The 27315-nt window shown below is 37.4% G+C and overlaps 1 protein-coding gene across 10 annotated transcripts in view; it reads right to left on the minus strand.

Annotated features, from left to right (window-relative positions):
- KDM6A (lysine demethylase 6A) overlaps positions 1-27315 on the minus strand; it is a 219311-nt gene that overhangs the window by 22364 nt on the left and 169632 nt on the right. For all 10 annotated transcript variants that reach the window (XM_087966799.1, XM_026674041.2, XM_087966797.1 and 7 more), the window contains 8 exons: positions 20048-20177; positions 19241-19346; positions 18800-19005; positions 12240-12304; positions 10216-10290; positions 7083-7231; positions 2097-2211; positions 917-1104 (listed from right to left, as the gene is read on the minus strand). In XM_087966799.1, coding sequence (XP_087822925.1) covers positions 917-1104; positions 2097-2211; positions 7083-7231; positions 10216-10290; positions 12240-12304; positions 18800-19005; positions 19241-19346; positions 20048-20177 — 1034 coding nt within the window. The remainder of the gene's footprint in view (positions 1-916; positions 1105-2096; positions 2212-7082; positions 7232-10215; positions 10291-12239; positions 12305-18799; positions 19006-19240; positions 19347-20047; positions 20178-27315) is intronic.

Below are 27315 nucleotides of genomic sequence, written 5' to 3' on the forward strand. Positions count from 1 at the left end.
ACCTGAGGGATGGGGCTGAGGGAGGGAGGGAGACACCTGAGGGATGGGGCTGAGGAGGGAGGGAGACACCTGAGGGATGGGGCTGAGGAGGGGAGGGAGGGAGACACCTGAGGGATGGGGCTGAGGAGGGAGGGAGACACCTGAGGGATGGGGCTGAGGATGGAGGAGACACCTGAGGGATGGGGCTGATGAAGGCAGGGCCGAGAGCGAAGCTTCTCAGCCGTCCTGCAGGGACTATCTGTCGCTCAGGGTTGCAATGAGGAGGCATTGGCGTTCCCTGAACTTGGTGGTTTGCTGGCAGGCGTTTTATTACCCGACTAGGTAACAACACCAGATGTTACCTAGTCAGATAATGAAACGTCTGCAAGCAAACCACCAAACTCGACTCTTTCTCTCCCCCCTCCTTGAAAAAGTGTTTCTGAGTGAAACTGGTCCCTGGCACAAAAAGGTTGGGGACCACTGGTTTACATACAAATAGTGTATGATTTCCTTCCTTTCAAATCAAGGGGTAACGTCGGCGTTTATAAATTTTTTTGGGGGTAAAAGGTAAAAAAGTTCCCTGACCCCTGATTTAGAAGGACACGGTGCTGAATATAGTTTATGATACTCTCTGTTCACTACTTGCTCAATCTCTGCATAACACTTCCACACATTTTCTATTAAAATGTATTACTTTGAAAACATATTTTAATATCATTTTGATAATTAATTCTCTTACAATAAGTTTGGGTTATTCTGGATGTTTTTTTAAAATAGTTGTTAAGGTATCAAATTATCTTATCTATTACTATAATTTCTAGTGCTATAGATCAATCTAATTTTGTGCCCTGTAAACATATTACATATCTGTTAGAAGTTGAAAGTTCAGAAATATTTCTAAATCATTTTCCAATTGTAAGATTTATCAATATCCTACCTGTAAGAGGGCCAACATTCCAGGCAATATTATTACACCATCCATTAGCCTGAACCCAATGAATAGTCCCAGCATTTATCCATACTAGATCTCCAGGTCGTTGAATAAACCTATAAACTGGAACATTGGATTCATACAAATCTTCCAGATTAGGCCACCAAGAACCCATTAGAAAATTCATATTGTTTCTGTAAAAGAAGAATGAATATTTGGAAAAGTTTACTTATACACAAATGCTTGCTTATGCTCGAAAGAATATTAGACTATACCTCTTCCTTCATTACATGGGATCCATCTAATCTAAATATTTGCCGCAAGGTATAAATAAGCTGCTTTCTAAGAACTTACAAGGATTATGGCATAAGAGTATTTTATGCTGGTTAAATAGATTAAATAGATTCTAGCTAGGATGATAACTTTTATCTATACTTGTATACCAATATTGTTATTACCTTAGAAGTTGCATAAAGGTGATAGAAGAAAAAATATAGGACACAATGACAAAAACATAATAAATATTAAAAACAACTGTTTTAGAGAAGATTAATCAATTCAAAGGGCAGACTCGATGAATCATTATGACTTTTTCTGCAATCTATTTTCTATGTTTCTGTATTTTAATATTCTTTTATGTTTTTAATTAAAGATCTTAATATTTACCAGTATGTATTTAAATTAATTTATATGGCTGGATGTGACAAAATCACTGGCTGAAGGAGAGGGAGCTCTCTAGGGGGTTTATTTGGGGTTTCTGAGAATTATAGTCTGGCTGTACCTGGAGCAGTGGTGGGATTCAATTTTTTTTACTACCGGTTCTATAGGCGTGGCTTGGTGGGTGTGGCAGGGGAAGGATACTGTAAACTCTCCATTCCCGCCCCTCTCCAGGGGAAGGATACTGTAAAATCCCATTCCCTCCCCACCCCACTAACTTGCTTTCCAGCTCCGTTCTCCTGTACAGGGCAACAAAAGAAGATGCAGCTGATCAGCTGGGACTCGAAAGGCAGAATGGGGCGGGGCCAGTCAGAGGTGGTATTTGCCGGTTCTCCAAACTACTCAAAATTTCCGCTACCGGTTCTCCACAACTGGTCAGAACCTGCTGAATACCACCTCTGACCTGGAGAATTATCACTTTATCATCTCTGTTTTAGAGAAAGATACACAGAGAGAATTCACCACTTACTTTTCACAGAAGTCATTCATGACACCCCAGTAATTTTCTGGAACAACAAACCATTCACAATCACCTGGGCCTATATTTATATTGACTGAGCAAAAGTTGTTATTTTCCTGATGACCTACAATTAAAACAAAGCAAGTGATGAATTATATTTACAATATAAAAAATATGGAGCAATATACACGTAGAAAAACAACACAATTTTAAAGATTTTAAGAACTATATCAGTGTAAGTTTTCATAGCAAGACTATTCTTGTTTGAGATGATATGTTTGTTCAAAGCAGTATAAAGAATGAAGGAGAAGCAAAGTCCTCAGCAAATAAAAGAAAAAAAAAATAAAGGGATAAAAGTGTAACTTTATACTATTATTATTTTGATACTTACTGTGTTTCCCCCAAAATAAGACCCTATCCAAAAATAAGCCCCAGCCTGATTTTTAAGCGTACGCCAAATGTAAGCCCTACCCCCCCCAAAATAAGCCCTAGTTAAGAGTCCATCCACTCTGTCTCATCATCTGTTTTTGTTTGCCCATGGCCATGGTCACAATGAGGCAGTGGCCAAACGGCATGTTCGGATCGCGTACCCCCCCGGTGTGCCGGATTGCTTCATCTTTAGAAGAGGAAAGCTGGCATGGCCATGACTGGAGAACCAGGAAGAGGCACAGGCAGCAAGGCAGGTGTCAGTCCCCCACCAAGCTGTAACAGGAGACAGAGGGAGGGAGGCACTGTAAGGACATCAGCCTGTGTGCCTTGGATCAGCTGCAGTATGCCCTGAAGAGCATGGCTGACGTGGGGTGAGTGGGTGGCAGGTAGACTCCACTGTGGCGGTGGTGCTTCGGTGCCTGGCATGGCCCCACTACTCCTACAATGGGAAAGAGGCAAGAAACCCACTTGAGGTTCCAAGGCTCTGCCCATTGCTGTACCAAAACTCCAACTCAATAAGTGGGGATTAATTTTTCTGCACATGGTTTCAGGAGAGTGTGCTGATTCCATTCAGGGCAGCGAATTACTGCCACTGAATGATCAGGCGAGGCATGGGGTAGGGGCGGTTCTATAACCCAACCCAGGTGACAAATTGCTGCAGTGCTGCCATCAAACAATCAGGTGAGGCATGGGGTGGGGACGTGCAGGGGCAATGGCTTGGTACCTCCCCCACCCCAAAGCTGTTTAAAAAGAAACATTTTAATGCCTTCTTGAATCCCAAGAATGAAGGGGGAACAGTGTATTCTATAGTGTAGAACCACAGAGAAGGTCTCCCATTTGATACATGCCTTGCCCTCTTATAGTGGCGGAATCTTAAGTTGGCCCTCTGCATTCATTCTCAGAAAATAGCATGATATTGGAAAAGGTAGCCTCTAATGTATGTCTCTTCTCAAGAACGTCCAGCCAGAAGGGGGAAGATTTGTAGTCCACATCTTGTCATGCATAATCACTCCCAAATCTTAAACTTTCCCCAAGTTTTTTTGAATGGGGTTGGATAGAGAACAATACCTCTATGCTTGGTGCCAAAACTTACTCATACAAACTAATGGGATCAGAGCTACAATGATTGATGAGGAAAGAAACCTTGGAGAATAGTAAACTGATGCCAAAATGGTGTGCATCTGCTGTAGAAAAGGCCAAAAATATATTAGAGATAATAAGAAATGGTACTGAAAAATTAATAGTCCTATGGGACTTGGAATGCTGCATAGTTCTGAAAGGATAGAGGGGAGATAGAGAAGGTTCAGAGTGGAGCTAAGAAGATCAAGGCATTGGAACAACTTTGCTGTTAGGTAGGTGACAACGTGTGGTTCTATTTGGTCTAAAAATGAGGCAAATAGCAATAGCACTTATATACCACTTCACAGTGCTTTACAGCCTTTTCTAAGCAGTTTATAGAACCAGCATAATGCCTCCAACAATCTGGGTCCTCATTTTACCAACCTCAGAAGGATGGAAGCTGAGTCAACCTTGAGCCGGTGAGACTCGAGCTGCCAAACTGCTAGCAGCCTGTGATCAGCAGAAGTTGCCTGAAATACTGCATTCTAACCACTGTGCCACAGCGGTCCTTTATGAATGAATGGGGACATAATTGAAGTATAAAATTATGCATAGTGTAATTTAGCAATCTTTAAATTTGAGGCACCTGAGGAACCATTTCAAATCATACAGAAGTCATTAAGGGACTTCCGGTTTGAGTCTCTTCGCTGACAGACCGAAACCGCGATCGTGCGTGGTTTCGATCCGTGCTCGCCGCTAGAGCGCCCCGAGCCGGCTGGTTTGGGGGCTAAGCCACCCCGTAGAGGTGGTGAAGAGGGGGGAGATTGCCAGCAGGGCTGAGTTGAAAAGAGCCGCATCTGTCGTCCTCAGCTGGCCATTACTCCCTTTCCCGAAGGTGGTTGCAGCGGTGGTCAGAAATGGCCACCTCAAAGAAGAACTCGACCGGAAAAGAATGTGCAGGAGGAAGATAAGAAGAGAAAGTTTTGGTTGACCGGGTTAAACTGCAAAAGCAACAACGTAAGGTACCCTGGAATTTAAAATATAAAAAAATAACATTGTTCCCAAAGAAGATTTTGAAGCAGCGGAGAGAGGGAAGAGAAAGGACTTGGTTGACAGCTAAGAGATGTAAGCAAGAAATTGAAAAAATCCACTTTGACATCAATAGGCATTTAAGCTGAAAATAAAATGTCAAAGGGATAATAAAGATTTCTAGATACTTAAAAGCTTTTAAAAGCGGGAAAGGAGAGAAAAAGAATAAAAGGGCAGGATCTGGAAAAATGGAGGAGACTGCCTGGAATTAGAAGGAATTTACAGTGAAATCTCAACAAGATTCCTAAAAGATACATTTGAACTGAAACCTGGCAACAAAATAATAGAACCCCAGGAAGAGAAAGTGGAAAAAAGAAGCAAGAAGAAACATTCTTTGTATTACTTGGATTACTTGGTGATCTTTGGATTTTTGGTTATTGCATTTAAATGACTAAAATCAATCGGGTGGTTGTTTAAAAGTGTTTAAAATGGCACCACTTTTAGAAGAACTGAAAATGGAACTTAAAAAGTACAAAGAAGATGCACAAGAAGGGAGAGGTTCTTTTGGCTTCATATTTCAACTCTTAGAAATGGAGATCTGGAACTATGAGAAACAACAAGAAATGAAGCCATCTTTAATGATCAAGTAGTTTTATGTGGGGGGAGGAAAGGGGGAAAGAGAATGAAAAGTTTAAGATTTGATAAAACAACCAAAAAAAAAAAAAGAATAGTTTGAAAAATAAGTATAATATTAGAAAGCAACAGAAGAGGGGATTACAGAAGAGAGAATTAGAAGAAGAGAGACAAGGAGGTAAAACGGGAAGGGAGAAGAAGAGGGGGAAGAAGGAAAGGAAAAGAAGTTATAAAGAACAGAAGCAAGATATAGAGAAACAGAGAAAAGGTATAAGAATTGAAAGTATAAACCTGTTTAGAGACAATGGGTGAAAACTTAATTGTAAAAGGGATTCTGCAAAGGTACATAAGATAGTATTGTTATATTACAAATAGAAATAATTTTAGAAAATATGATTAAAATGATGAATAAAATATTTATCGTAATCTAGTGGAATGTTTGTTAATAAATAAATGAAATAAAGTGAATGAGAGAATTAAATTAGGAAAGGATGGGAACATTTTAACTATTATTAATGAAGATGTTAAGATTTTAATGAATATTAATGATAGAATTGAATTGGAATGGAATAAGTGCTTTATTTACATACATATACATATACATATATACATATATACATATATACATATATACATATATACATATATACATATATACATATATACATATATATATACATATATATATATATATATATATATATATAACCTTTTTTAAAGAATATAGTGTGTATTTTAAGAATGTACCAAGCAGAATTCGATTGGAAGTTGTGTATTATATTGAATGTTATAATCTTAAAGGTATACATTGAAGCTTAAATAAGAGTTGAATGGATAAAATTAAAATATATAAAGGTGTCATACTCCAATTAGTAACTACAGGGGAAAATTTGTTTAATGAGAAAAAATAATATGAAATTGAAACAGGATAGACAAAAGTATAATATAATGATTTGAATTGAGATGAGATAATCAAAATAAAGTTGAGAAAATTAAAAGGGGAAAAACTATGTAGAAAATGTAAAACAGGAATAAGATATGGAATAGAACACAAAAATGAGCATGAAATTGAGTTTGTGTCTGTATGAAGAAGTGATAACCCGGGACCATGCTATTTTCAAAAAAAGATGTTTTATTTGTATGGTTTTTTTTGTGAAAACCCAAATAAAATTTTCAAAAAAAAAAAAAAGAAGTCATTAATGAATAGATTTCATGGGATACATTTATTTGGACAAAATATTACAATTAATATTGCAGTAATACATTTATAAATACATTTACAGTATATTATGTAAACAGAATCTATAATGTGGGAACCCATTTCGACTATTGTGGGTGTAGGCAAAGTAAACAAGGAGAAGCTATTTTCCTTTTCCCAAAATACTGGAAAAAGAGGTTACCCAATGAAAAAGAAACTTGGAAGACTTAGACAGAAAAAAAGGACTTTTTTTTTTAACACAACACAAAATTCAACTTTCAAAGTCAGATCTACAAGATGCTACCAAGTTGGCTGACTTTAAAAAATGTTGGACCAATTCATGGAAATTATGGGGAATCAATGGTTAGTAGCCTTAATGGCAGTGTGACTGCCTCTGATGGACATATATTAAGAGATTAATGATTAGCTTCTGTGAGAACAGCCTGTTGGACTACATAGGCTAAGAGTCAAATCCAGCAGGGCACTGCTTATGTCATGAAGTCTGGTCATGAAGACATTGTCCATAGAATCCCCTTCTAGTGTCAATGCAATCCATCATTTCTCTGAAGTGAAGCCAAAATTCATTCTACTAATGTTTTCTCCTCCAATCCCTGAAATGTATCAAGCATGTACTTTGTATAACCTACCTGGTGTTCTGCTGCCTGGGACTTTCATGTACAACTGAACGGTATTCATTCCCAAGATTGTATGACCAACATGACTAAGAAGGTTTCCTGCTGATACTACTCGTACAAAAGCAGGAAGCTTTGTAAGTTCATGTAGCTGTAGCTTCCATCTGTTACAAAATAGCAAATGAATTGGTTATATAATATTTTGGGGAACACAAAGCATTTTTATTCCTTGAAAAGTTTTTAATAACTGTATATAATTACAGTAAAAATCTAAAGACACCTTAAGCATACCAATTGAAGCCCACGAGAAAACTAACAGCAACCAAGTGCAATAATGACATTTGAAAGGGAGAATGATATAGGTGAGTGAAAGAGAAAATTATTAAGTTGTCACAATGTATTAAAGCAACTTGTCCAAAACAGGTATTCAAAATGAGCATACAATTCAGACACATATAAATCCAATTTAATTAATAATTATTACTTCTCTTAGGTCATCGTCTACCTATATCAACTCTAAAAAAAAGCATAACTGTCTCTTCAGTCTCTCAATTGGGATATAATATTTAGACCTTCTACCTTTAATCTTAACCATTAGTCTAATTCCAGGTATGAACTTATTTATTCTTCAGACTGTCAGGTACTGATGGAGTATGTAAACTGTCCTGATATATTTAATAAATATTACCCACAATGAATAATCAGCTGAGAATTTGAGATATTAATTGAGGGTTGCTCATAGGAAAGAGGAGCTGCAGCAGCACGGGCAACTCGGGAGTAAGGCTGCAAGGTAATGGCCCCTCCTTCAAGATGATAAAAGCCAGCTGTGAATCAGACGTTCTTATAGGAAGCAAAATCGTTCTGAAACTTCAGCCTCATGGACATTGCAGTATCATAAGTTGGTATTTGAAGACTCTTGTGTTATAAAATATTTCTTATCTGTTATTCTTGGCAGACTCGCACAGTTTTGGCAAGGCTTGTGCTTATCAAAGGTTAATTAGTTTGCAGCAGCCTTTTAACCGGGGATTCGTAAGAATCATTAAAAGCTTTCTGTTCCCTTTGGTTCGTGTTTGTTTTATTGGAAAAGGGTTTGGGTCAGAACACTTCTTGAGAGTGGGCCAGGCAAGGCTGGAAGGGGGGATCCAGAGGTCTCCAGCAGAGGAAGGCAAGACCGGGGTGAGTGCCAAAGCCTAGTCCACCAGTGGAGCCTTGCTGTCTCTCTCAGGCCACACAGAGGACCTCAAGACAGTGGGCAGCAGAGGGCAAGCACCCAGCCCAGCCCTTGAGATCCCAGGGCACTGGGACCCTGCAGCCCAGCCCCACATCCCTGAGGGAGCGCACAGCTGCGCTTACTTCCTCCTCAAGGCTGCTGCTGCTGTGCTTGCTTTCTCAGGCCAGGTTGCTCATGGTGGGTGCAGGAGGGCAAAGTGCATGGGTCAGAGGGAGGCTTTTCCCCTCTCCATGAAAGGAGACCCGACTTTGTAACCAAAGCATCATCAGCAATAGGATGGGAGACCACCAGGAGAGGCCAGAAGGAGGGGCAAGGGGATGGCGAAAGGAGAGCAGAGCTGCTGATGGCTAAGTGCTAAGGCAGGAGTTCCCTCAGACCCACTCTCTCTCATTCCAATTGCTTTCCTTCCTTCTTCCCTTCCTTCCTCCTTCTCATTCCCATCTTCCTTCCTTCCTTCCTTCCTTCCTTCCTTCCTTCCTTCCTTCCTTCCTTCCTTCCTTCCTACCTACCTTCCTTCCTTCTTTCCTTCCTCCCTCCCTCCCTTCCCTTCCTGTATTCTCATTGCCATCTTCCTTTCTTCCTCCCCTTTCTTTCCTGGCCTTCCTCCTTCTCATTCACAACTCCTTCCTTCCTTCCGCATTTCTTGTTAGGTTAAAGACAAGCCTCTCTTCCCAGTCACCCACTCCGCTCTTCTTGCTGCACTATCAGCTGCCTGCATATTCTGACACACACAGCTGTGAAAGATTGAATCTGTGCCATTGATAGATGAAACGTGGGATAAGATTACATGGAGTATGGTTGATGCCATACCGGTATTTGTCAGAAAAGTCTTTTAGAGGACAGCCTAATATAAATGCAGGGAAATGTTTCTAATGACAAGCATTTGTCTACCACCCTCCTGTTTGAAAGGCAAGGTTTCACATATCATTTGCATTTGTTATGTGCAGGCAAACTTTACAATAAATGCTTCTTCCAAGTGAGCAGAGTTAACTATTCTTTCTTTCTCTCATTCACATTTCCTTCCTTCCTTCCTTCCTTCCTACCTTCCCACTCAGGAAGGGACAAGGGGAGGGGGAGAAATTGGCAGAGTTGCCAGTGGCCATGCATCTGACTGTTGTGGCTTTCCTGAGTGGAGGCAGGGGCAGTCCCGGTGAAAGGGAAGCCTCACAGGCTGCGAGGCCATGCTAGCAAGTGGCCCATGGAGACGCCGGTATGGGCGTGGTGCTGATCTACAACTTGGTAGCAGCCATCTGAGTCGGAACATGGTTAGCTTAGATATGACCTGCAGGGCCACCCTGAAGCCAGCGAGGGGCCACTCCCGTTGCCTCAGGCCAGAGGTGGCAAGCCTGTGGGGGCTAGCATCCTGGACGAAAGTGCTCAGAATACAGTCATCTGGCAGGGCAAGACAGTTACCAGGTACATTAGACCCCACATGCTCACCACCTTCTGTGTGCGCACCCAGGGGGTGGGATGTCTCCTTGCTGGCTCCACGGCGGCCCTGCAGATCTGAGGCTGATTGCATTCCAGCTTGGATAGCCACCACCAAGCTGTAGATTGGTGCCTGGCCAGCTGGGCACTAATCCTTTGCTGTCTCCAGGGGGGGCCCGTGGAGATTTAACCACATTGCTGGCTGGATCTGGCCCGAGGGCCTTGTGTTTGATCTGTCTGAACTAAACTGTCTTACATTGAGTAATTGTAATTGTAGCAGAATTTGCAACACAATATTAGAAACAAATGATGTACAAAATGGACTGTTGTTTAATTAATTAGATATTTTTTTATTTAAAAAATATGCTACTAACCACCATAGTAATCATAATGCTTAAAATAATGAAGCCAAAAATACTTGGGAATACAATTTGGAAAAAATGGTAATGAAAGGAAAGAATTTAATATTGTATATGTGGCTTTACTTACTTCTTGTCATCTGATAAATCAACGCTGGTCCCAAATTTGATAGTTTTAAAAGGTCCCCTTTTCCTCTTCCCAGAACTGTAAATTAAAAGACAAAATAAGATATCAATAAATATATTTAGTTTTTTATTTTAAACAAATTATTTTAAAATCTCTGAGTACTAGCTTATAGTATACATACATTTGAAAAGTCAGACAGGTTTTAATAATTTAAAACCTGAATCAGACAAAGAATGCAATGAGGCAATGCATTAAAACAGAGATTATGTATTTTTAGCAACACATAAATTTAAATTGGCTTAAATGTTCACCAAGCTATTGATAATTAATAGATATTGGTTCTGTTAAGTGAAATAAATATATACTCATACCACTACCAGATCAGCAGCTATATTGTTATGAAGCATTTATTTATGCTCCAATGAACTGCAAACTGAAAATTATACGTATTTGGTCTAGTGGTGCAGTTTGGTCCAATGCAGGGGTGTCAAATTCAATGTTATTGAGGGCCAGATCAGCATTATGATTGACCTCACCATGAATAGGTAGGCATGACTGGCTTAACGCCACTCACTGGGCATGGCTGACTTGGGACGACTGAGTCGAGACAAAACAAATCGCACTGGCTAACTCAACATGGGGACAACTCGGTGCCCCAAAAGCTCTGTGCCTCCCCAAACTGCTGGCAGCCAAGCACATGCACACACACACACACACCACATTCCAAGTTTGAGGACTTTTATCCACAGAGGAAGGAGAGGACCTTCTCCCAAAGTCTGGGCATGATTGGCAGTTTGTAAGCTCAGATGTGGGTAAAAGTCTCCAAGCTTGGAATGGTGTGTGTGCACACAGCATGTGAAAGGAGATGTTCTTCTCCCAATCCCAGACATTGTTGGCGTTTCCCTGTCTGTGCCCTCTCCCAAGAAAGCAGGAGGTGGAGAGTGACATTGCTGCATGTAGAAGCACAGACAAGAAAGTTTGCAGGAAGCAGTTTCCTCCGAGTCCAACTTCTGCCTTAACAGATCTCTGGAGAACAAAAGGAGGAGGAAGGGTAGCAGTGTTCCCTGGTCCTGCACGAGTGAGGGAATCCCCGTTTCCAATTGTGTGTGGTAAGGATGCTGGGTCCTTGGGACAGCCTTCTCTCATGAAGCTCCCCGCCACCCCCTCCTCCTCTCCAGAGATCAGTCAAGGCAAAAGTTGGACTCGGAAGAACCTCCTCAAGGGTGCTGCTGCTGTGCTCGCTCTCCTTGGCCAGGTAGCTTATGATGGGTAGCTCATGATGTAGCTCCTGATGGGTGCAGGAGGGCAAAGTGCATAGGTCAGAGGGAGTTCCACTACTTCTCCATGCGAGGAGACTCGGCTTTTTTAACTAAAACATCCTCAGTGATAGATGGGAGACCACCAGGAGAGGCCAGGAGGAGGGAGCAAGAGGATGGTGAAAGGGCAGCAGGGTTGCTGGTAGCCAAGTGCTAAGGTAGGACTTCCCTCAGATCCTCTCTCCGTCTCATTCCAATCTCTTCCTCCTTCCTCCTTTCCTCCCTCCCCTGCTTTTCATTCCCATCTCCTTCCTTCCCTGCCTCCCTCTTTCTCAATCCCATCTCCTTCCTTCCTTGGTTCCCTGCTTCTCATTCCCATCTCCTTCCTTCCTTCCTTCCTTCCTTCCTTCCTTCCTTCCTTCCTTCCTTCCTTCCTTCCTTCCTTCCTTCCTTCCTTTCCTTCCTTCCTTCCTTCCTTCCTTCCTTTCCTTCCTTCCACAACTTTGTGATGGCCATTCAGGCCAGAACGCTGTCAGCCTTAGATGTGGACCATTTAAAACATTTATGAGGCACTGCTTTCCCAAGCAGTTTCATTGATATCCTTTTTTTTTTTTACATGACTTCAGCAATATGAAAACTATTTTATATACTTGAGTGCACTTGTAGTAAGTTGTAGCAACATAATCACATACAGAAGAAGCAGAATATACAAAGGCAATTAGTATGATAAGAGAAAGAAATTAAACAGAGTAAAATATTCTGTATACTCACTTATCAGAAGATGTAGACTCACTATCTGAATGGTCCTTATGATGACTCTTTTTTTCATTTTCCTCCTGCAAATGTCATATAATTTAATACAATTTTTATAGTTACCACAAATATACAGTATATGTACAAGGTAAAGTGCCTATAAATATTTCTAAGATAAGCTCATCCAAACCCTCATTGCCTCCAGGCATTGGGAAGTATCACATGGTCAGCCCAGGATAGAGATGTACAACTGATTATCATTGGCATACTGATGATACTGTACTCCATGCCAGTGGATGACTTTGCCCAACAGCTTCATATAGACGTTAAATAGAATTGGGGAGACTGTACCAAGCAAAGGCTTCAGGCTCAATCTCTCTCTTCTGATCAATAATGAATGGACCCAGAGTCAAGGAGAGGAAACATGATGTCTGTGGTGGAATCTTTTTTAAAAAAACAATTTATTTATATATTTTCCTTAACATACATAAGTACTTTATGAACAGCGAATTGTCTGGGTCCGTTTGCTTACATAATAGTACATAATATAATTATATTAAACATACAACATACATAATAGTATTTTTCCAATTTCTAATATCTACTTCTATTGTCCAACCATTGATAAAATAAATCCCATGTTTGAAAGTATTCTGTATCTTCTTTATCTTTTATTTTTAATATCAACCTATCCATTTCTGCACAATGTAGGTTTTTTTAAATTACATCTTTTTTATGGGTGATTCCTCACTTTTCCAATGCTGTGCATATACAATTCTTGCTGCTGTCAAGATATGTAATATGAAATACATATTCTCCTTTTTTTTTGTATTTTTCTAGTACTATGCCTAACAAAAATATTTCTGGGTTATAATCTATGTATTGCTTTTACATTTTTTTGAGCCATCTATGTATTTTCGTCCAGTATTTTTTTGCCTCTGCACATGTCCACCATGTATGATAATATGCGCCCAGTATCTGGTTACATTTCCAACATTTGGCAGACATGTTTTTAAACATCTTTGCCAGTCTTGCTGGTGGCAAATGCCACCTATAAAACATTTTACATAAGTTTTCTTTATATGCAGTTGCCATTGTCAATTTATAGTTTCTATTGCAAAGTTTTTGCCATTTATCTAATTCTATAATATATCCCAAGTTTTTTGCCCATACTATCGTTTTTTTTCACCTGTTCATCTTCCATTTTTAATAAAAAGCTATATATTTTTCTTTATTAACCTTTCATCTGTCACTAATTGTTTGGTCAAATGCTGTTTGTTCCTTATAAAAACCATATGCCTCACTGTCTTTCTCATACCTTGATTGTATTTGCATACGTAGCCACCAATCTAGGTCTATACCTTGTTTTTGCAGTTCTTGTTCAGTTTTAAGTTCCCCTTCTATATTCAAAATGTCTTTTTATATTACATTTTTTCCAGATTTACTATGTTTGGATGGATAAATGCTTCCATTGTTGATAGCTAAACTGGTATTTTCATATAGATTTTTGCTTTAACTTTTTCCCATATTACAAGTAAGGCATTCCTTACATAGTGTCTTTGAAAGTATCTATGTATTTTATTCTTGTCGTACCACAAAAAAGTGTGCCATCCCAATTGAAAGTTGTGGCCTTCTAAGAATAATAATTTCTGTGTCTGAGCATTATCCATTCTTTCACCCATGTTAGTAAAGATGCTTGGTAATAAAACTCTCAATCTGGTAGTCCAAAAACCCATGGCTTTTAGCTTCTTGCAGCATTTTCAATCTTATTCTTGCTTTTTTGCCTTGCCAGATATATTTCAAAATTATTATATTTAACTCATCAAAATATTTTTTCTCTAGTTTTATTGGAATTGTTTGTAACAAGAAAAGTAACTTCGGTAAGATATTCGTTTTTATAGTTGCAATTCTTCCTACCATTGACAATAGCAAATTCTTTCATTTGTCCAAATCTAATTTAATTTTTTGTATTAACCTTGTATAGTTGTCTTCTTTGATTGTTACACAACTTGCTGTTAAGTATATTCCCAGGTACTTTACTTTTTTTACTACCTGCAGATTTTATTTATTTTTTGTCAATTCACTTTTCTGTTTCTCTGTGAGATTTTTAACTATTACTTGAGTTTTTTCCTTATTTATTTTCAGTCCTGCCACTTCTCCATATTCTTCTACTCTTTTCATTAACTTGGAGCTTGTTTTCAATGGTTCTTCTACAATAAATACCAGGTCATCTGCAAATGCTTGTAATTTATATTTGTTTCTCTTTTTATTTCTATGTCTTTTATTTCTGGATCTTGTCTGATGTTTCTGTTGAGCACTTCCAATGTTAATATAAATAGTAATGGGGACAATGAACATCCTTGTCTTGTGCCTTTTTTTTAATAAAGTTCTCCATATAATCCCCATTAATTATTACCTTTGCCATTTGTTTATGATAAATTGTCTTAATCATGTTTATAAACTTCTCAACAAAATCCATACAATATAGTTGTTGTCAATTGCCAATTTATGTTGTCGAAGGCTTTCTGCACGTCTAAAAAGATCAGCGTCATTTGTTTTTCAGAGTGGATTTCATAATACTCCAACATGTCTAGGATGAATCTTATATTGTTTTTGTCGTTTTGGTAAAAATCCATTTTGGTCTGGGTGAATAAATTCATTCAAGAATCTTTTTAGCCTTTCTGCCATTATTGATGCGAATATTTTATAATCTACATTTAATAGTGATATAGGCCTGTAGTTCTTTATCTATGTCAAACCTGAATCTCCTTTCGGAATTAGTTATATTTGCTTCTGTCCAGGTATTTGCTATCCTAGCTATTAGCAGTACCTCATTATAAACTTCTAGCATTGACAAACTTAGCATGTCCTGTTGAGGGCAAAAGAAGAAGGGGACGACAGAGAATGAGGTGGCTGAAGCAGTTGGCGTGAGCTTAAATGCACTCCAGGAGATGGTAGAGGACAGGAAGGCCTGGAGGAACATTGTCCATGGGGTCACTATGGGTCGGACACGACTTCGCAACTAACAACATTGTGTCCTGTAAATATTTTTAAACTTCTGCAGGTAATCCATCTGGTCCTGGGAACTTATTGTTCTTTTGTCTTTTTATTGCCTTCATCATTATTCTATTTTTAAATTCTTCAGGCACTTTTGGTAGTTTAGCTTTTTCCAAGTATGACATTGCCCAACAGCTTCATGTAGGTGTTAAACAGAATTGGGGAGACTGTACCAAGCAAAGGCTTCAGGCTCAATCTCTCTCTTCTGATCAACAATGAGTGGACCCAGAGTCAAGAAGAGGAAACATGTTGCCCGTGGTGGAATCTTGAACTGCATTGCAGGGGGGAGGAATGAAGCGAAAAATCAGCATTGAGTTGTTGGTATGCAGGAAGAAAAGTTCTTCGGTAATTCTTCACAGCATTTGTCTGATAGATATACAGAGTGTACTTTAATCTGACAAGATTCCTATCTTTATGCAAACAGCAATAAAAAACCTATTTTGAGCAATTTGTCCTGTTGTTCTTACTTTCCTCAGGCCATACACTGCCTCCCACTCCTAATCCTGAGCTAGCCCAGAACGATATGTTCAAAGTCCAGTGATGATCTCTTAAGCAGGGGGTGGACAATTGCCTCCTTCAAGGCAGATAAAACTGCTCTCTCTCATAGAGAACCATTTACCACCACATCATTGGCTCACCACCTGCTATCTTCCAAACAGACCTTAATGAACCAGAAAGAATGGGGATTTAAAACACAGATGACCAAACCCTGAATTTGTGGAAGATGCCACACAAGAAACCCAGCTGGGCAAATCTCAAAGAGGGGAACCTCCTCCACCAGGCCCAGCCAACAGGTTTGAATAATGCAAACAAAGTCAGCTCTCTTACCCACAATTTAATTGTGGATGAGGAAAGTCTTACTATAGGCTGAGCCTATATTAAGTAGTGGCAGCTGGATGATTACCAGGCTTTGGATCAGAGCATGGTGAATTGGAAGGCAATGCTAACACTAAAGCTTGAGGTCAGCTTCGTGAAACTTGCCCAAACTCCATTTTCTACCATCTCTCCTTTTGCCTGTTACCACCCTTGCCTACATCTGCCCCCCGAGACTCCCTCAGCCCCAAATGCTCCACCCACAAGCCACAGGATCCCAACATTCTAATCCACCTTTAAGGACTGACCAGTATTGGAATGGGAAGCCTTCTGCCTTCTCCTGTGTCTTAGTTTAGGCTATCACATCTCTCTTTCCATCTCTTATACATCAAGCAATAAATTACTCCACACAACCTGCCCTGCTGTCATCTGGGATAGAAGAACCATAGCCTACAAGGCAAGGTTAACACAGAACACATTTTTGCAAGTCTTCTGTTATGCAGGGAAAAACAGTAATAGTAGCCCAAAGAACATCCCTAACCCATAACATTGTCAAAACCAGAAACTCTCCAAATGGCACTGGAGAGACAAATCAAAACATCAGATGAAACAGGACTCCGGTTATGTAATTGCTTCAGCTGGCTGGCAAGTTGTATACAACTGGCAGAAAAGATGAAGCAAAAAAATGGCTGCAGTTCTAGCTGGCTAATCTGAACAGTTACAACACAGGCCAGTGTCCCTTAAAAGTCTCCTGCCTGCTCCTGCTGCCATTCTGTGCCAAACCCAGAGATCAGCATTACCAGAAAATATAGACATAGCCTCATCTGGCTGCGAACATAATCCAACAGCCCACAAGTCTGATCGTAGATCAGTCTTTGCTGCTGCTGCTGCTGCTGCTTGGAAGTAGCACACCAGAGTTTGCATTTTCTCTAAAATCATCAAGAGCTGAGTAGCTGAGCCAAGGCCACTGCTAAAAGCTGGTATGCAATGTCCTGGAGAACCAGCTCATCTGAGATTTCCACTACCACTTTAGCCAATTACCATGTTAGACAAAAACAGCAGCTCTGAGCCTACAAATCCAGCCAATTCCCGATCTCCTCCAAATTGCTAGGTAGCTCTGCCTCCCTGATCCTTCTGAAAGCTTATCTGAGGATGCTGCGTTGCTCCAGTTCTCCTTAAGTTAGTCATCACAACCCCAGCTCCCCATCCTCATGCCCAGCGTAAGTGGAAGGTTTATACACCTAAGTACGAACAATCCATAACATTATTTTTAACACCATCTTTCATATAGCCCACAATATACTAGATCTCTTTACATTCTTTACTATTTTATTTATTATATTTCTATGCTACTTCCTAAACAAAAGCATATGTCAAAATGATATAAAAACATATTCATTAAAAAAATAGAGGAAATGAATTTTAAAAAAAAGCAAAATAGTCATTTATAGATAATATACTGAAAACCCAAGTGAACAGAAAGATTTTCAAAAGTTGTAACAATAAATTTATTTCAGGGAAGAAAGCTTTCCAGATTACAGATATTAAGGAAGCCTTCCCTAAGAGTCTAGAATGGTCCTTGACTTACAACTATCATTTCAGACCAGAATTTCCATTATTAAGCAAGGCGGTTGTTAAATTGTATCCAATTCTACAACTTTTTCCTCCATGATTGTTAAGCAAATGCTGCAGCGGTCATATGTCCAAGGACCAGTCATAAGTTCCTTTTTTCAGTGCTGTTTTAACTTTGAATGGTCACTAAATGCATGGTTGTAAATCATGGAATTTCTGTAAATATGGCAATCAATCTTAGCAAATACCATAGATCAGGGGTCCACAACCCCCAGGCCCAGCCACAGTCCACTACCAGCCTGTGGTCCATTCAGAACCAGGCCATAAGAAGTGATGGGCAAGCCCACGTGAGCAGGCAGGCGAGCGTGCGCAGCCCATTTGTGCAAGTAATGAGCTTGCATGGAACCATTCCCTTCTCTCCCCCAAGAGGGTCCACAAAGCCGGAAAGGTTGGATATCTTTGCAGTAGATCACTCCTCTAGTGATCTCAATGATTTATCAGGTCTATTTAGGGCTGCACATATTAAAAACCAAGGCCTGAACATGACATAGTAGCTAACCAGCAATCATTAATCCACATTCCCTCATCTGAAATAGTTACTACCACTACATAATTGAAAAATGTCATTACCCACAATATCAATTCTCATATTTCAAGAGGGTTTATTTTCCTGATTTAAACATTTTCTTTTCTTTTAATACAAACATTAATTTGTTCCTTTTTAAAAATAATTTTGTATAAATAACTTTCAACTTCATTTGTATTGCGGTTGCTTAATATTAAATTTAAATATGAGGCCACTTCAAATATGCTAAATGTTTTTGGAAAATTTCAAGTATTCCTCTAAATGCATTAAAGCAAACAGAATGCAGTGAAAAATATAACAAATATTAATACAAAATGTGAAAATCTGTATTTTAAATAAAAGCAACCATGAAAATACAGAAAAATATATTTAAATTAAGCTCATTTTTAATTTAAGCTTAAAAATTATTTATGCTTAACAAATACAACATATGTGTGTATTCTTCATTTTGCTTAAATATTATTATACATTTCTGTATTCTAGTATTTTTCTAGATCTTCACCACAAAAAAATTAATAACCTTCAGTCAATACAAAAATGGTGTACCTACCCTTAAGGATTCCTGGAATGAGGAGGCTTGGTATTGTGCATATTTAGCAATTGTAAACTGAGATTTACTGCTTTCACAATGCCATATTTTTTTTGTTCCAGTAGGATCCCAGTTTTCATCTAATGGTTGCAATAATTGTGTCCTTACTTCAACCAAGTGTTCATTATTAGCTTCTACCAAAGTTTTGGTAGAGAAGAGTCCCAGATCTAAGAAATAGGAAATGTGTTTAACGAAAGGAAAAGTTTTCATAACACAATAGCAGAAAAAGTTATAGACATTACCAACAGAGATTACAAAAAAATATGGCATTATTCACAACCAAAGCAAATGCTGTTTTAAAACATAATAACATTTGGATATGTCTCTTTAGCAAATATTCATAAAAATAAAATCTGTCTCCTTTGCTCCGCCTCAAATTTAATTTTTATATATCAAACATACCTAATTTAAGAGCTCCAGCAAGGCCACGTATTACAGTAACAGGATTGTTTGGATTTGTACAAAATTGGTGTAAAGGTGGGAAGAAAGCATCACGCTTATTTTCCAGCTACAAAAATAGAAAGTAACACTGTAATTTAAATGTCATTGTTATTTCAAAATATAAATTTAGTCTTTTGATTATATTACAAGGATGATTTCATGATATTAATATTCAATCATAAAAATGGTCATTTAATGCATTAAAAAACAGTGCAACAATAATCTTCAAAGAAAGGTATAATCAGCTAGATGTTCAGAGTGCTTATAAAAATTGCATAATAATACAACAAATGTAGCTGGAGTTTTTAAAGTGTCTAAGAAATAATAAACATTATTATACTTGGAACCGTATAGAAATGAATAGGTCTATATAACTTTTATACAGAATATCTATATATAATATTTACAAGTATAATATTTCTTTTTACTGTAACTCTTATTTTCCTAATTAATATCTTAAAATGACACATGTGTGTAAGCTTTCCTGAAAGAAGTGTGGTAAATTGGTTTCTGTATAGAATGTTTTTTAAATAGCAGTCTGGTTATTGAATAAATCACTTTTGAAATCTATTTGAAATGAAATACTAGGATGACAGTGGAAGTCTTATTGTTTTGGAAAACATGAAATAGAGTAGCTCTCTGTACTATATATACTAATAAGTTGCAAGAATCACAGATAATTGAAAATATATTTGGATACCTTAAAGTAGATTTTGCTTTTAATAAGCATTGTCATACTTTTCACAACTATCTCTAGACAATACGTACATAAATACTAGGTGTAGGTGGATTCAGCTTATCCTTTGGCAAGGGAGGATATGGAGGTGGTGGTGGTTTTGGAGGAGGACATTTATCCAATAAAATGCTACTGTTTGATAGGCCATTTTTCCCCAAATTCCTAAGAAACAAAATAGTTAAAACCTGATAAACACACAAAAATAAAGACCAAGTATTACTCTGCACACAAATTGTAGAAATCATTATTAAGCTTGGAAAAATATATCCTTCATATATTTAATGAAGGGCTTCAATATTAGAAAGGCATTCTTTATCCCTCCTCAGTTTGCAACATCAGGATAACACATAAAAGCTGAGAGCTACAAAGCAGAAAAAAGACTTAACAAGAAAATAAATTGTGTGATCATTTACAGAGAACACCCTTTTTATCCACACGTGTGAAAAGGTACAAATACCATGAATAATACTCAGACACAGATTTACACTTGTGAATAAAGGATGTCATGTCCGGGAATGTGATACCTTGCCACAGCCAACTTGCTGTGGCCAACTCACCACAAAACAACTCGTTGCAAGACAATTTAACAATTCTATTTAAAATAAAATAAAAATTATTTTCATTTTTGCCATTCAAATTTCATTCTATCTCTCCTTTTGCATTCTTTCTTTAATGATTCTATTCCACCATATTTGATATTAGTGTAACTCTTGTCCCGCAATGAGTTGTCCTGTGGCAAGATGGCTGTGGCAAGTTGTCCTGCAGCAAGTTGGCCATGTTGAGTTGGCTGTGGCAGGTTGGTCATGGCTGTGGTGAATTGTCATAGACCCATCATGTCTAAGTCAATAACCTCGTCTTAAGAAGCACTGTTATTATAATTAAAAAAGATACAATATTTTGCAAATTACATAAAAATAACACTTTATCAATGAAACAGGAACAATTGTCAACTTTAAATTATTCAATTTTATCTTTTAAAATACTTTATGAAACTTGGAAAATATTTTGAAATATTTTAAGGAATAGTATATTTTCGTAAGTAATAATTTGATTGCAAGTTAATTAAGTTTTCTTGTTACATATAATTTAAAAAATGCCTACCAGATTCAAGTTGTGGAAAAGGTGCCCAGATGGCAGTTACACAGGATCTTAAGGGAAATTAATTATCCCAAACCATTTTTATTGGGTTTCAGACTGGGGTGTATTATGGAGACATGCCTGTCAATTATCTTTGGCCATCCTAGGGTGTGGAGATGGTGCATCCATCCTTTCAATGCTGTTGACCACAATATTGTCTTGTAACAACTGCAAGGGCTGAGAGTGGGAAGAATTGTGCTGGAGTGGTTTCCAGTTTGTGTTGACGGGAAGGGGAGTGACTCCAGCTGTGATCCCTTACTTGAGGGGAAAATTCTGCACCCAACTCTCTCTCCTCTCCTCTTTTAATCTTTTAAGAAGAGATTGCACAATTGTTTTTCTGAAATGATATAGGGTTTCTTGTTTGAGCATAGATCTTTCATGGGATGTAACTTCCCTATTAGAGACTAATATGCTACTGTTTTTGATGGGCAGGAACAGTGTGACCAGGAGAGCCTCTGGATTATTGCAATATGTTATGCATGAGACTGTCCTTGCAGACCATCCGGAAGATGTAGCTGGCATAAAATGCAGCAGCATGAGTAATGGGCACTTTCCCCCTTAATTTTCCCATGTGTAGGGTCAAATTTTTGGATCAACCAGATGTTGATCCATTGGTTGTGGCAGAAATTGACTGACCAACTTGTCATCTGGCACTATGAGTAGAGAGAGTGACTGGCCCAAAGTCACCTGGCTGACTTTCATGCATAAGGTGGGACTAGAATTCATAATCACCTGGTTTCTACCTTGTTGCCTTAAACCACTAGACTAAACTGGCTCTCAGTAATGGGCACTTCTCATTATGTCTATATGTCATCATTGCTTCACAAGTTGCATTGGCTGCAAATTCACTTATGGGTGCAATTGAAGGTGCTGGTTGTTACCTATAAAACCCTGCATGGTATAAGGCCTAGTTATCTGATGGACCATCTGCTTCCAGAGTTCTGTTCACCTGGCATATTCAGGCAGAGTGAGTGTGTTCCAGGTACCCTCAATTTAACTTTGTCACCTTGTACGACTGAGGAAACATCCCTTCCCTGTTGCTACCCCTACCCTCTGGCACAGCTTCACCTCAGAGATATATGTGATGCCTGTTCTCCTCAACTGTTCCCAGATCTTACAATAGTGTTTCTGGGAAGTTTATATTGTGGTTTTGTTGGTAGATTTCTCTAGCTTATAACAGAACTCAGCAACATAATACAATTGTATTTGTATAACAAGTTGTATTCTCAATTTCAACAATTTCTTATTTAATATGCTTCAATAATTTATCAGTAATTTATAATTTATGCTTCAATAATTTTCTATTATATTTCTTACTCCTACATGGTTTATCACTTGCAATATGTTTACAGTAAATTATTTTAATATACAGCACTCTACTGTGTACTCTACTGAGCTATGCTCTTTAATATAATTGTTCTGAAGAAATATATTCATATAAATATATGAACATTTCTATATTTATTTGCTATATTTCTATACTTCTCCACAGATGGACATTTTATACAACAGAACTTTATAACTAATTGTACAGTAAAATCTAAAATAAACTTAAATAGCTACTGAAGAGAAATGAAATAAAATATGATTCAATTGTGAAGAATTTATAAAAAATTGACAGTTCTTTTTAATACAAAAATAAAAACCGTAGGAGGATAAAATATCAGAGCAAAATCCCAGAGTAATCCTTTAAAGATAGTCTGTGGGTTATGACATATCGTTCAGAGACCATTCAAAGTTACGATGGTGCTGAATGAATGGAACTTATAACCAGTTCTCACATTTCTGGCCAATGCAATCATGATCTAGACACTCAGCCCCTAGCTCATGATTACATCACAGTAAACCATGGTCACGTGACTGCAACTTTTGATGTTGTATACCAACTTCCCACAAGTTAAGTCAATGGGGAAGCTGACAGGAAGTCAGAAGTCGTAGTCACGGAAGGTCCTTGCTTAATGACTCGCATGGTCTTTGGGTTATGATGCCAATCCAGACTATTAAAAATTTTGTTGCTAAGCAACAAAGGCAGTGATAGAGTGCTGACATATAAGATCCTATTCAAAGATTCACAAGAATGAAATATAGTCAGAGTTTCCGGTTTGTCGGCTTTGTGAGCGGTAGGGATTGCGCGCTGCACGATCCCTGCCGTGCTAGCCGCTTTGGGGCTCCGATCCGAAAGGGTGCGGAGCAAGGCTGCCTTGCAGGGGCAGCTGAAGGTAGGGGGATCTGGAAAAGGGTTTGGGGTATTGCAGACCCCCTCCCTGGCCGGCAGAACCTCCTTTTACCAAGACGGCGTAGCGGCGGTCTGTAATGGCCGCCACAAAGAAGCCGGCAGCTGGGCAAGTATGCGCAGGAGGAAGAGGAGAAAGTTTTTAAAAGTGAAAGTCTTCTTGGTCGATCCAGGACTCTGAGATATATTTAATTTAATTCCTGGAAGTGATGGTTTTTGGATGATTCTTTCCATAAGAGAAAGTAAGCGGCAATTCTGAGGTGCTGAAAGGAAAGTTTACTCTCCTCCCGACGGAATTAACAAACGGATATTGAGAAACCTGTTTTTTTCAGGTAAAACTAGCTTTATGGGATAAGTCGGAAGGGAGAGGACAAAAATATATTTATCTGGCTGGATTTTGTTGGAGGAGATGCCTTAAGGATTTGGAGACAGAAATTTTTTTTAATAAGGCTTCAAAACACAGATTTGGATTTTCTTTTTTCCTTTGTCTGATACTACCCTGGAAGAGAAAGTGGGAAGTTTGGCTTGGCTTGGATTGATTGAGGATTGTGGACTTTGGGATTGTCTTACTTTTCTTTTGGAATATTTTGGTTGGAGTAAGAAGAGGGAAAAAGAAAAGAAAAGATTTATAATGGCTTTCTCCTTGAGGAACTGAGGGATGAATATGAGCAAACAAAAGCAGCCTGTAAAGATGGTATGGAAAAGCTTTTCTATTTTTAGAAATGGCGCTGGTTAACTATGAACAGACAATGCGACAGATGGAACTACAAGAAGAAGAAGACGAAGACACCATCTTTAATGAATCCCAAAATTTACCTAAGGAAGAAGGAAGGAAGAAAGCGAGGAAAATGAAGGACTTAAGATCTAAAAAACATTTAAGAAAGAGAAAATATGATGCAAAATAAATATAATGATAGCAAACAAGAGAAAAAGGGAATACAACAGAGAAGGGATGCCAGCAAGACAGAGGTTAGAAGAAGGGGGTAGGAAGATCGGGTGGGGGAAGAAAGAAAGGGGAAAGGCGGAGAAAAGCCACAAAGTTTTAAAATTGGATGGGAAAAGAGGAATCTTTTTCAGGGATAAAGGGTAAAGTATAAATTTTCTTAAAAAGATTTTGCAAGGTACATAAGACGGTATTGTAATATTTGTATTAGAAATAGAAAATTAGAATGGTTTAAGAGTTAATAAGAAGTTAAAATGTTGAAATGTTTAATAATGATTGATTTTTAAAATGTAATAAAATATTGAAGGGAAAGGCAATGAGAATGTTATAAGATTTATTATTTAGATTTATTATTTAACTACGTATTTAGGATGATACTATGTATTTAAACATTTCCGATTTATTACTCTGTTTTTATTGTTATTAAAAGTAAAAATTAATAGATAGAATGTACCAAGCAGAATCAGATTGGATATTAGGTGTCATTTTAAATGTTAATCTAATATTCAGGGAGAGGATAGAAAGGCATCATACTCTGATTAGAGATTTCAGGAGAAATTCTTTTTTTTTTTTCAGTATAAGGAATGAGATAGAGTGATAATAAAGGATGGGCAAAAGATACAAATATAATGATTTAAATTAAGATGGATTGAATAAGATAGAATTATGAAGAGTGAAATGTGTGGAGAAGTATATATAGAAGATACAGAATGGTAAATAAAATAGGTAATGATCTGTAAGATGAGCATGAATATAACTAAAGCCCATATAAAGAGAGGTACCGGGGCCAAGTTACTTTACTAAAAGATTTTTATATGTTTGTTTGTGTCTGTTTATGTTTTTGAGAAGTATTGGTGAAACCTTTAGAAGCATAGAAAGAAAATGACGATAATCAAGTCAGAAAGAAATAGAGGACAAGAGATGTTTTTATGTTCATTTAGAAATGGTTTAAAATAGAATTGTATTGTATAAGATAAGGTTTTATCTGACTTGTAAAATTTATAATGGAAAAAGGTTCAAATATGTAATGGTTGATGATGATTTGTTTGTTTCTGAAATTAATAAAACTTGTTTTTTTTTTTTAAAAAAAGAATGAAATATAGTCAATGTTTCTTGGGACTGCTACTTATTTTCAAACATCTTTTATGTTTTCAACCACTACATTATTCACCCACATTTATATTCAAGAGTTCATTCCTTTCCTTGATTCACAACTGAGCTTCTATAGTAATCCTCTCACTGCCATACTCCCTCATTGTCATAAAGATGTTTAGAATAAAATAGAGAGAAAACTGAGACTGCCTATTAAAATATATGCGGAGAAGGTGCAAGTATGAGCTTATTCTAAGTGTTACAGAAAGCTCTAATGTGCCCTATAGTTTGCAGTATGGGCTATGCAGTAGTAAGAATGCAACATTATAGTTACTGGAGATATTTAAATTTTGATCATGAATACATAATGCCAAATCTAAAAAACTCCAATATTTGCATGCATTGATTGTTTCTTTTGAAAGAATGGAATGTTTTTTATTTATTTTATTATTTATATTTTATACTTCTGAACTGCCTCAGAGGGACTCTTTATTCCTATCTTTATTTATAACAATTTAGAAACTTCCTTATGTTGTTAAAGGCAGGATGTGTTATGATTGGCTGCTCTTTGAAAAAAAATTAACCCAAAGACTCTTTGGGTTTATGAAAATAATTCCACAATAATTCCAAGAATTAATTTTTATAATAAAATCTTACAGACCAATCATGACAATTATTAAAAGTTGAAAATGCTGCAAATCCTATAATCCACAGAAAGATGTCCCCAAAGCCTAGAATTGGTTCAAAGAAAGGCAGAGTTATACCTCCAACTTTAAACCTTATCCCTACGCTAGCAGAAACTTCAGTAGAGTCTTCTTGACAGATTTTGTCAAAAAAGGAGAAATTATCACCTTGGGAGGAAACTATTAAATACGTTAGCTAACTTTGAGATCAATATGCAATATTATGAATCATTTTTAAAAATATATTCCTATTACATGTAAATCCAGATCTGAACAAAGCCTATACCCTATTTTTTGCACAAATATTTTAGCAATTTACAAACAAAAACTGAAACAGATTATCTATGGAAAAGTATAATGAATTATTGCTACTGTTCATTGAAATCTTATACAGAATTTTGTGTGTGTGTGTGTGTGAATACGTGCTCTATATTTTTCTTTTTTAGATTTCTTTTTTCTGTCATTTTTCATTTTTTCTATTGTATTAATAGAAGGAAACCTCCCCACATGATTAGAAATTTAAAAATTTGAGAAATGTTAATGTTACCAAAATATAAAACCAAATAAAATATTTCCTACTCCAGAGTGGTGGATGTGGGAAAAACAGAAATTTTTAATTTTGTATGATACCTGTTCAATTATTTTAAAAAAATTCTTGCTTCAAAAACAGAAAGTTTTAAATCTTTAGTGATAATGCTAAATTTCAATATTAAAATTTAGATTATTGTCTGCAATTAAAAATGATGTTTAGTAATATTTTGTCCCAAAATATTAAATTAGAAAGAATTGTGAAAATATACATAGTTAAAACAGAGTTTAATATACAGAATATAAAACTTCTATTTTTCCATAAAGAATTACAGTGCTTTTTTTCTTCAACCTTTTGGCCATGCAATTCTGTTCTTTTAGGGAACAAAAGAGCAGGCTCACATAGCTACAAGGAGTTATTTTCAACTCCAATTCTTTTAAGTTGCTCTGTTCTCCTGAATAAGCAAGGCAATCAATTCCTTGTTTCTAAATGTAATCTCTACAGCAGTTAAATTTATTACTGTTCAAGACCACTAACCAATCCTTTAGATGCCAAGAAGACAGAAAAAAATACAGCAATCTCTGTAAAAGTGAACCATAAACCCTGAAGTGTGGCCCAGGATAAAAAGAACAGGAACAAAAAGTGTACTTTGTGCCTAGCTCTATGCAGGGAAGGCATGTTGG

Source organism: Notechis scutatus, chromosome 5 (assembly GCF_049901735.1).
Source record: "Notechis scutatus isolate UNSWTSFEM ecotype Mainland chromosome 5, rNotScu1.2, whole genome shotgun sequence".
Taxonomy (NCBI): domain Eukaryota; kingdom Metazoa; phylum Chordata; class Lepidosauria; order Squamata; family Elapidae; genus Notechis; species Notechis scutatus.